At 46.6% G+C, this 11,431-nt stretch overlaps 1 protein-coding gene across 3 annotated transcripts in view; it reads right to left on the bottom strand.

Annotated features, from left to right (window-relative positions):
- LOC105472583 (ubiquitin associated and SH3 domain containing A) overlaps positions 1 to 6,911 on the bottom strand; it is a 50,099-nt gene extending 43,188 nt beyond the window's left edge. Inside the window, exons 1-3 of one of the 3 annotated variants that reach the window (XM_071095756.1) lie at positions 6,748 to 6,911; positions 4,495 to 4,548; positions 1,331 to 1,517 (exon numbers count right to left, since the gene is read on the bottom strand). In XM_071095756.1, the coding sequence (XP_070951857.1) occupies positions 1,331 to 1,517; positions 4,495 to 4,548; positions 6,748 to 6,860 (354 nt within the window). In that variant the 5' untranslated portion in view covers positions 6,861 to 6,911. Of the gene's footprint in view, positions 1 to 1,330; positions 1,518 to 4,494; positions 4,549 to 6,501; positions 6,705 to 6,747 lie in introns of those variants that run through there. The other 2 variants (XM_011725961.2, XM_011725962.3) reach the window with 2 other exon arrangements.
- Between the last annotated feature and the right edge of the window lie 4,520 nt (positions 6,912 to 11,431).

The raw sequence follows: 11,431 nt of genomic DNA, 5'->3' as shown, positions 1-11,431 counted from the left end.
CCGTGTGTATGTCTCTGTGTCTATCTGTGTGTGTCTGTGTGCCTATATCTGTCTGTATGCATGTATGTGTGTGTATCCGTGTGCATGTGTAAGTCTCTGTGTCAATCTGTGTGTGTCTATGTGTGTGAGCTGTGTGTGTGTGTGTGTGTGTGTGTGCTTGTGCCTCAGTGGACTGGGGAAGGAGCTGGGGGCCAAGGCCTACTCTGATTTCTGAGCTGTGTCACACAACTTGGGCTGCCTTGCCTTTCCCCGTTAGCTCCAGAAGGTGAGCCAGAAGGAGTCTGCTTGTCACAAGTGCCACTGATGTCGATGTAGGGTGAAAACCCTCTCGGTTTGCCTGGGGATTTCCCAGGCTTAGTCTTGTGTTCTGGGAATCCCTGCAAGTCTCGGGCAATCTGGGGTGGTGGTTGGAGGCTTTGGAAGGTGCTGCTTCTCCCGGGACATCTTCCAGAAATCTTTTACCTGCAGAGGTTTGCATTCCTCCTTTCCATCCAGCACCGAGGGGCCTGGTGTTGGAATGGAGGGTTCCTTGGGCCCTGATGGAATCCCTTGAAATGGATGAAACAAATCAGTTTGCCAACAGCAGAGTTGGGGCCAGGCCGTGGTAGTGGAAGTGGGTGTGCCCTTCCTCAGGCCCCTCTGGAGGAGCTGAGGAGGGCAGTGGCTGTCTGTCCCTCCCTTCTCCTTATTTTATCCTGAGCAGCCCCCACATCCTTCTTGCTTTCCCAGTGCCCCTGTGGAGCTGCCCACTGGGCCATTTTGTGCCACCGTGAAGCTACCCACTGGGCCATTTCTTTGTGAATCAGAGGGCTGGTCCATGAGACAGGGAAAAGTTCCACATTTGGGGGTAGCCAACAATCACCTGTCCTTGAGTTGACTTATCACACATTTTGGAAGGGCCAACTCTGTTTTAGGGGCTGTGCTAGTTTCTGGGGGTTCAAAGATGAGTGAAGCATCTGCCTTCCCTTGAGGGACTCGGTCTGGTGAGGGATGCAGTGCTGCACCAGACGCATGGCCCATATGATACAAAAGTGCCACTAGACACGTGAACAAGAAAATGGGCGGCAACTTCTTTTGCCTGGGGAGCTGGAAAAGACTCAAAAAGGGGAGAGGATAAATGAGTTGGGTTCTGAAGGATGAATAGGAGTTGACCAGATGAAGGCAAAGAGGAAAATAAAGGACTGCTCACATGAAGGTGCCAGCTAATGATGCCGTTCTAGACCATCCCATTTAAATAAGTCAACTTTGTCCCATCACGGCCTAGTTAGCATAGAAAAATGCCTCCAGCTGCGGTGATGATGAGCATCGAAGGCACACTGGGTTGACTCACCGTGAAGAAGTCACAGAGTGTCACATGCGGGAAGACCTCATGAGCTCTGTTCTTTGCACACTGGCGCTTGCTCTCTCTCCAGAACTCTTGAAGTTTTTCCAGCAGGGGCCCCGTTGGACAGAGGAAAAGGGCATACTCCTGGGGGATGGGGTCATCTAGGGAAGGGTCATTGCCATGATCATGCAGCCTGCAACAGAGAGCAAGCCGGCTTCACCCACTGTCACAACAAAAAGATTTTTCCCCTTCGAGGACACACAAGAGAATGACAATGACAGCAATGCAGAATTATAGGGCACACTGAACACATCATATATGCTCATGACATAAATTAATCTCACAGCCATCCTACCGGTGGGAGGCACCTGCAGCAGGGCTGTGTGTGGCACAGACCTGGTCAGTGCCTGTGCTGCTCTCAGACCCACCTCAGTCTGATTCCAAAGTCAAAGGTGGAAAAAAATGAAAGGAAGTTGACATCAAGACCCAAAACCTGGTCTTCAAATGATCTGTGGGCCCAGCATCTCTTTGATGGTGTGGGAAAATTTTGTGGGAAAACCTCATATTTGTATTTTACCTCAAACTTCAAATTACGTATAAAAACCAAAACCAAAAACCTAGACAAAATTTAGGTAGCTACTATGTTTCTTTAGATTCAGACTGTTATTTTGCTTTATTTTATGTTTGAGATGGAGCCTTGCTCTGTCACCCAGGCCGGAGTGCAGTGGCATGATCTCAGCTCACTGAAACCTCCGCCTCCCGGGTTCAAGTGATTTTCCTGCCTCAGCCTCCTGAGTAGCTGGGATTTCAGGCAGACAGTTATTTTAAATTAAAGGAAAAATGACGGATGACCCAACATAGGAGTTTTTTGTCACTAACAATAAAAATGAAAATAAAATAGCTCCGAGACAGCATTTTTCTCATCTGTCAAGTTAACAAAGATTTTTTAAAATAAAAAATATAAAAGTTCTGCTCAACGTGCCAAAGGTGAAGCAGGACTTAAGGACGGACTTTTCAACTTTTATGTGAAGCACTTTGCCCATAGGTATTGAGAGTCTTAAAATGCCTACACCCTTTGAACTAATAATTCTACTTCCAGAAATTTCTCCTGAGGAAAGAGCACAAAGTACTGTATAGGCAAAACCTTACACGTGAAACATTTATTTAGGGTTATTTAGAATAAGAAAGAAGAAAAACTCCATAACTGATAGCAAATCTATTTATCGTGCATTCATGAGAAATCATGGTTTTGAAGAATTTCTAATTACTCAGCGAAGTGCTTGTGATATAATTTTCAATTTAGAAAGCAGTATTCAATCACTGAAGGAAACAGAACTTATGCAAGACCATATTCTCTTCAATAAAAATCACAAAGGAAGTTACCTCTCCTCCCCATCGCGATTCCTACCCTCTCCCTTTCCAGGGTTCAGCCCGGGGGTGAAGCTGCTTTGTCTTCTCTCAGAAAGTTAAGTAATGGACTTACAGATAGCACTTGTTTTACATAAATCATAAGCTGTTGTTCAAATTATTCTGCAACTGGCATTTTTCCTCCGCCATGTCTTTGCAATCAATTCCCGTTGATACACACATGTCTAGTGAAGTTCGTCAGTGTGAATTTGTTAAAGGCTATGTAATAGTTCATCGTGTACATATTTAATGTTGCACTTGTTCATTCCCGCATTGATGAACATCTAAATTATTTTATTTTAAAACCATTTAATAACCCTGTAATCAAGATCTTTGTACATGTCTCTTTAGGCTCCTTGCGTTTCTCCAAGGAATCTGCTTAGATCCTCAAGCAGGCTGGTGGGCTGTGCACATTGCCAGGGTTGGCAGACACCCAGCACTGCCTCCCTCAGTGACACCAGTGACGTGTGAGGCCCCCGCTTCCCTCATCCTCATCAACGCTTGGAGTTACCTTGTTTGCTCTAATGATATCTTAATTTGCCCCACCTCCCTGGTTACCAGTGAGAGGTTGGGGTGCTCTTGACTGAGTCTAGGGGACCCCAGTGCCTCCCTGTTTTTTGGTGGGTTTCCCAGTCTTATTGACTGGGTTGCAATGGGCGGGTGCTGGCCATGCCCCTCACGGCAGTGGGCTTGTTTCTGATTCAAAATTGGCAACTGGCTTCAGTGGGGTCTGTGAAGGCATTGCCCATTTTGCCGGTGGCCCACACTTTCTGGAGGAGGAGGGGCATCCCATTGGGAACGCTGCACGCTCAGAGGCCCAGGATCAGTAACTGCCTCCTGCTTTAGGGAGGGCTCCAGCCTCCAGGGACCTGGCTTTTGTTGTTTGATTTTCCCCGTGGCTATCTCAGGGCAGAGGATGAAGGACTCCCCACAGCACATTCAGGCAGGAGAGGGTTTTAGAGAACTGGGGACCCTCCTCTCTATCCCCAGGGCAGAGAACAGGCCCATGGCAGCGGGTGGCTTGTAGAATCACTCATGCAGCTGGTACCTAGTGAGGCCACCTCGAATCAGAGCCCTCACCTGACCCACACACCTGGTGCCCTTCGAGAGCTTCATGACCACCAGTAAACTCCCTTCTCCTCAGAGGCAGCCCCAGAGTGTGGTGGCCACTATTTCTATCAGCAAAGATGTCAATTATGTCTCAAATCTTTCTATCGATAAACACAAACATCCTCCTATCTATCTCAATCTTGTCCATCGTAGTAGGCGGTTGAGGAGGACTTAGTCAAACACAAGGATGCAAAATCCTAGCCTACTCTTCAATTACTCATATAGGTTGAATATTAGCAGTACTAATATATAACCCAGATGTTACCATTTTTACCCTAATTATTTACTTTATTCTAACAATTACCCTAATTTATGTGCTTATCACAACACAACAATTATGTCTTCCCCATTTACTCAACAAAGCACATGAACCTGTACTTCTTGGCAGTCAAATTGGATTGAATCAGATTTGTAAGTGAAAAAGCCTTGTTAAAAGTTCTCTCCATCTCTTTCCATGGTTAACCAAAGCCCTGTGCCGCTCCCTCAGTGCACTGTGGATAGGCAGGGAGATTATTTTGTTTTACTTCTGCAGTGGCCCCATCCCACCCAGAGGCTCCCGGCTTTTCCTGGTGTCCACCCTGGTGGGAGGGAGCCCTCGAGCACAGGGCAGTCAGTCCAAACACCCCCAGGTCTACAGGAGCAGCTGTACTCACCAGACCAAGGCTTCCTCCGCCGTCTTCCTCCCCGTGGCTGCCAATGCTTTCAGCCTGCAGAAGAGCGGACACAGGCACAGAGTCATGTCGCCCATTCTTGGGAAAAGGGTCAGAGAGGGCTGGTGTAGCCTTGCACACCCAGGATCTTTGGGATGTGCTCTGAAGAGGGCCTGATGCTGAACTTCCAGCTGGCGCGTGCCCAGGCGCCTGTCCCCTGAGTGCTGCCATTGTGGTTTTGGACAATGCTGACCAGCTCACACCTCCCCACCACTTTCCTTCCCTGGCTACCTGCTTCAGCCCTTGGCACAGGGTCTCAGTGCTGAGGACCTGACCTCCGCCTGCTCCTGCAATCCCATTCCCTGGCCTGCCCCTCCCCACTGCCTAGAGCAAATGGACCCACCTTGTGGAAAGTGCCCCCAGCTGGGACACACGCTTCCCTGACAAACGCTTCCTTCGCCCCAGCATCACTTAGCAAAACGGCCCGATCCCCAGGCTCGCCTCCCACACCTCTCCCCCGCTGGGAAACAGCCCTTCCCAAAGCACCCAGGCAGGCACTTGTCACGGCTCGCACAGTCCCCTTGCGTCCACGGCTCTCCCCTGCTAGACCAAAGCTCCCTGAACGCAGGGCTGAGTCTTATTCATCACGGTAACCTGGGACGTACGTACATTCCATTGAATTGGGTAGAACTGGACCAGATGAAACAGAATGGAATATAGCTAAGGTAATTTATCAGGAATGCATACTGGAAACGGCGGGCATCCATGAGGAGCCCACCACGTGATGCCCAGTGCTGCTATTTGGGGGGGTACCGATGGGGCTGTGGCCACCTGGAGAGGTTTGAACAGGGCAGCCTTGGTGCAGGGCCCTTACTTTGAGGTGCTCTGGTGTGGGAAAATTAATACACATTTCTCTTCCTCCAACATGTGTTTAATGTTTAAACTGGAAGGAATTTTGAGTAGGAGTCCATGCTACAGGTTTAGTAGTAAAATCCAGCGTGAACTCCTTCAAAGGCATGGAGACCTGGTTCGAGTCCCACCCCTGCCACTAATGCACTCTCTGGGCCCAGTGTCCTGCCTGCACTGGGTGGCAAGCAGTGGACGAAACCTGCCTTGTCTGTGCTGCCTGGACGGTGCCTGGTGGCCGCCCTGCACACGCCTGACCCCACTCCCCATTCAAAGCCCCCCGACTTAGCTCGAACATAACAGTGACGACAAAGCACTGACTTGGGGAGAAGAAAGGGGTTTATCTAGCTTCAAAGTTACTTCACCCAATTTGGCCAAGCTTTCGTTATAGTGTGGAAGGAAAGTTTAGCTCCTTCCCCAACCCAAAGTTACCAAAAATGTGTTTCTGATACATTTTTCCATGTGAAAAAATGAATGGGTCGGATCTAGGGCACTGGTTTGCCATGAAAGCTGTAACCCAATGTTGGTATCATGTCCTCCCTCTCCGAGAGTGGTAACTCCGAGGGCTAAGCTCTTCCACATGCAGGCCTTTCCCTTGGGTCAGCAGGGTCACGCTCACGCTGTGTCTAGTCTCCTACCCATTTGTTTCGTTATCAGACACTCAGGGGATTCTCCCTGAGGACAAGTGACTTTCCCTGGGCAGCGTGGAAGCACAGCCCTGCTGACAGGTGGTCCTGGTGGTAGAGACGCAGCGGGCTTTGGGGCCTTTCACGTTAGAGTTTGAACGTCTTGAAATGCTACCTTCAGAGTCACTGAGCTGCACACAAAGAGGTTACAACCAGGCCCCAAGCTCCTCCAGACCCCCAAAATGGAGCACCCGGAGTAATACATGGCTTCTGATTTTCACACATTTCAGGGTCTCCCATTCAGCCAGCAGAGCAGGTCTTTAAAAGGTCAAGAATATCAGAGGTATTCTTTTGCCTCCCTCGGCCACACATAAACTAACACTGATAATACACACACACACTAACACTAATAATAGCTGATGAGCTAAAAAAACAAAACAAAACAAAACAAAACTCATAATGTTTTAAGAAAGTTTACCAATTTGTGTTGGGAAGCATTCCAAGCTGTCCTGGGCCACACGTGGTTTGGACAAGCTTGGTCAAGATCATCTCATTTACGAAAAGCAGAGGAGGGCCCTGTGCAGAGGCAGTGTCTCACCCTGCAAGGTGCACTGCTTTGGCAGGAAGCCGTGCCCTCCACCCCTGCAGCTCCATGTGAGGGGCCGCAGCAGGGTCTGGCTCCAGCCCCGCTGGCTGGGCCCCGGGGTCTCTGGGCAGTACTCACGCGGTGTGCACCGGGAAGCCCATGGCCAGGAGGGGCTCCAGGAGCAAGGGGGTGCTGCGGCCCTTGAGCTTGTTGGAGACCTTGGCGTAGAGCTGCGTCTCCCCGGCTGCCATCTCTTCCTGCCTGTGGGCCAAGAAGCTCGCCTGCACACAGAAATGAGGAGATAAAGCAAGAGGGGGAGAGGCAAGGCTGAGGCTGTGAAGAAAAACCTCAAGCCCTTTTTGATCTTTCTGACAAAAGTTGATATCCTGTTTGCATGAGATACCGGTTTTCAGAATTCTGTTTGCAGGATGCTGGGTGCAGCGTCCACCAATCCTAACTGTTTCCTCCATGGGGTTCGAGGCTAAAGGTCCAACTGAGCCCCTGCATGGGATCAGCCTCTACAGGGACTTGTCTAGTGTTTGGGAGCAAGAACGCATGAGAGCGTGGGGGAAGGAAGTGGGAGGAGAAGTCAGGGAATGAGTTCCCTCCTGGATCCTGCTGGCCCCCTGCCCTGACCCACCCTGGATCCCAGTCTCCTTGTCTGCAAACAAGACATTAAATCCCACTTTATCTATTGTCTCTGCTGGAAAACTTACTGGTTCTTTCAGTCATTCGTTGACTTGTTTTTTTATTTTAAAAACTTTAAAAGCTGTGTACAGAAAAGTTGATGAATCATATGTGTATAGCTCAAGGAATTTCCATAAATGAACCCACACCCCTAATTCCCCCACGACCCAAAATAAAACAGGGCAACCAGGGGAATTTTGTACCTCTTCCACCTGAGGGGACATTTAGCGATGTCTGGAGACATTTTTGTTTCCAAAATGAGGTGGTGGTGGTGGTGCTGGGTGGGGTGGACATTGCGGTACTGGCACTAGTGGGTAGAGGCTGGAAATGTCACAGTGCCCAGGACAGTCTCCCCAACAAAATGTCAGTAGTGCCAAGGTGGAGAAAGCCTGCTCTGGAACATTCTCAGAACCTCAGATGCACCTCTGCCCCCAGCCCAGCCTCCTCCAGTTATCTCCTCCCTCCCGCAGAAAGTAAACTGCTATATCGCTTGTACACGAATTGTGCCTGTTGTTGAGCCTCATATAAATAGAACCATATAGCATATTCTCTATCATGTCTAGTTTCTTTTTCCTCAAATTATGCCTGTAAAATTTATCCACATTATTGCTTGTAGCCACAGTTAGTTCACTGTTACTGCTGTGTAGTATTCGATTAATAAATATACCGGCCAGGCGTGGTGGCTCATGCCTGTAATCCCAGCACTTTGGGAGGCCAAGGTGGGGGGCGTGGACCACCTGAGGTCAGGAGTTGGAAACCAACCTGGCCAACATGTTGAAGCCCTGTATCTACTAAAAAATACAAAAATTAGCCAGGCATGGTGGTGCACGCCTGGAATCCCAGCTACTCAGGAGGGTGAGGCAGGAGAATCATTTGAACCCAGGAGGTGGAGGTTGCAGTGAGTGGAGATTGCACCACACTGCACTTCAGCCTGGGACAGAGCGAGACTCCAGCTCAAAAATAAATAAATAAAATAAATATAACATAATTCATTTATCCATTTCTCTGTTGATGTGCATTCAGGAAGTTTTTAGTTGTTTTGCTATTGTAACTAATGTTGCTGAGGACGTTCTTGTATGTGTCTTTGAGTGCCTTGTGCATGCATTTCTGTTAGGTGTGCATCTAGGAGTGGGGTTGTTGGATCATAGAGCATGTGAAACTCCATTAGGAGCTGCCAAGCAGTTGTACAAAGCTCTACATCCTCATTCACACTTAATATTATCAGTCCCTAATTTTAGCCACTCTGTGGTGGGGCTGGTGTGTAGTGGTATCTCCGTGTGGTTTCCATTTGTATTTCCCTGAGGCATAATGATATTGAGCATCATTTCACAGGCTTATTGTCCATTTGAATATCTTCTCTGGGGAAGTTCCTGTTCAGATATTCTGTTCTTTTTTTTTTTTTTTCCTCGCTAGGTTGTTTGCTTTTTCTTGCCAATTTGTAGGAACTCTGGTTAGTTTTCTTCATCCTGTTCAAGAGATTGTTGTTGATCCAACATTGATGAAGATTACCTATGTTTCGTTCTAGAAGTTTTGCTACTTTTGCTGTTCATATTTAGCTTTATGATCCATTTGAATTCATTCTGTGTATGGTGTGAGGTAGGGGTAAACTTTCATCTACTTATCTATTGAAATGGCCATCCTTTGCCCAATGAATTGCAGTAGGAGGCTTATTGTAAATCAAGTGACTGCATATGGATTAGTTTTTTCTAACTGTTATGCTCTCTTGTTTGATTTGTCCCTTTTTGTGCCCATTCTACACTGTTTTAATCACTATAGTGCTAAACCCTCTGGTTTTGTCTCTTGCTTTGTCATAAGCATTTAGAAATCAGGTTGCCATGGTGTGTCAGTGTGTCAACTGGGTAGTGCAAAAAGATTCACACCTACAATCAATTGATTTTCAACAAGGATGCCAGTGAAATTCAATGGGGGAAAGGATAATGCTTTTGATAAATGGTTCTACAGGCTCATGCCCATAATCTCAGCACTTTGGGAGGCCAAAGTGGGAGGATCACTTGGGCCCAGGAGTTTGGGATCAGCCAGGGCAGTAGAGTGAGACTTCATCTCAAAAAAAAAAAAAAAAAAAAAAGCCATGGTGGTGTTAGTTTCAGCTACTTAGGAGGCTGCGGTGGGATGATGTCTTAAGTCCAAGAAGTCAAGGCTGCAGTGAGCTGTGATTGCATCACTGCACTCCAGCCTAGATGACAGAATGAGACCCCGTCTCAAGAAAAAAAAAAAAAATTAGTGCCAGGAAAACTGCATATTGGTATGCGGAAAAATGAACCTCAACCCTTACCTCACATTATATACAAAAATCAACTCAAAATGTGAACGCTAAAACTATAAAACTCCTTAAGAAAATCTAGAAAAAAAATGTTTGCTATGTTGGAGTTTGCAAAGTTTTCTTAGGACATAAAATGAATAAACCAACAAAAGAAAAAATTGATGAACTGGACTTCACCAAAGTTGAAAACTTCTGCTCTTTGACAGACACCATAAAGAATATAATAAGGTCAACCACAGACTGGGAGAAAGTATCACTCTACATATACCTGACAAAGGACTTGTATCTAGAATATACGGAATATTTTATAGATACTTAAATAATAAGAAAACAAGCATCTAGTTTAAGAATGGGCAAAATATTGAAAAAGATACTTGCAAAAAGAAGATATATACATAGACATGAAAAGATGCCCAACATCATTAGTCATCAGGGAAATGTAAATTAAAACCACAACATGATTCCACAGCACACCCACCAGAAGACCTAAAATGGAAACTACCAGGTTTACACAAGGCTGGGGAATAACAGGAGCTATCACACAGTGCTGGTGGGAATGCGTAACTGTCTAACCACTTTGGGGAACATTTGGAGGGTTTCTTACAAAGGTAAATGTACATGAAAATGTGCGTCCACACAAAGACTGGTCTATGAATGTTCGTGGCAGCTCTACGCATAATAGTTCCTTCTATTATTTTTTTGGCTTTATTGCACTGGTTTGGATCCCAAGTCAAATGGTGAACAGATGTGGTACTAGTGCACCTTCTTGTGTAACTCTCCATCTCAGAGGACAAGGTCTCAATATTTCACCATTAAATGTGAGCGTATTATGATATTTATTTATTTGTATATTTTTATTTTTATTTTTTTGAGGCAGAGTCTCACTCTGTCACCCAGGCTGGAGTGCAGTGGTGTGATCTAGGTTCACTGCAACCTCTGCCTCCTGGGTTCAAGCAATTCTCCTGCCTCAACCTCCCAAGTAGCTGGGACTACAGGTGTGCACCACCATGCCTGGCTAATTTTTATATATTTAGTAGAGATGGGGTTTCACTATGCTGGCCAGGCTGGAACTCCAGACCTCAGGTAATCCACCTGCTTCAGCCTCCCAAAGTGCTGGAATTACAGGTGTGAGCCACTGCACTCCACTTGATTTTAAAATAATATTCTTTTGGGGCTGGGCGCAGTGGCTCACACCTGTAATCCCAGCACTTTGGGAGGCTGAGGCGGGTGAATCATGAGGTCAGGAGATCGAGACCATCCTGGCTAACATGGTGAAACCCTGTCTCTACTAAAAATACAAAAAAATTAGCCGGGCGTGGTGGCAGGCACCTGTAGTCCCAGCTACTCGGGAGGCTGAGGTAGGAGAACGGCATGAACCCAGGAGGCAGAACTTGCAGTGAGCCGAGATTGTGCTACTGCACTCCAGCCAGGGAAACAGAGTGAGACTGTCTCAAAAAAATAAAATAAAATAAATAATAATAAGATTCTTTCTACTGTATGTATTTATGTGGTACAATGGGATATTTTGTTATATTCATAATAGTGAAATGAGCACTGTCATCAAGCAAATTAACATATCTATCATCTTGCATTGTTACTTTTTTTACTTTTTTTTTTTCATTGTAACCGAAACTAAAATCTCCTCTGGGCAAATTTTCAGTATTCAATAAGATATTATACCTCTGGCTGTCAGCTGCACCTTCTGTCTCTGGACTTCTTCATCCTGTACATCTGCAACTTTGCACCCTTTGACCCACACCTCTCCATTTCCTGCCCCCACGCCCTCCCCTGAGAGCCCCCACTTTATTCTGTATGTAGTCAAATTTTTTTTTTTTTTTTTTTTTTCTTTTTTAA

This window comes from Macaca nemestrina, chromosome 4 (assembly GCF_043159975.1).
Source record: "Macaca nemestrina isolate mMacNem1 chromosome 4, mMacNem.hap1, whole genome shotgun sequence".
Classification (NCBI taxonomy): Eukaryota; Metazoa; Chordata; class Mammalia; order Primates; family Cercopithecidae; genus Macaca; species Macaca nemestrina.
Note: the sequence above shows the minus strand (reverse complement) of the source record. Positions and strands in the feature narration are given on the sequence as shown.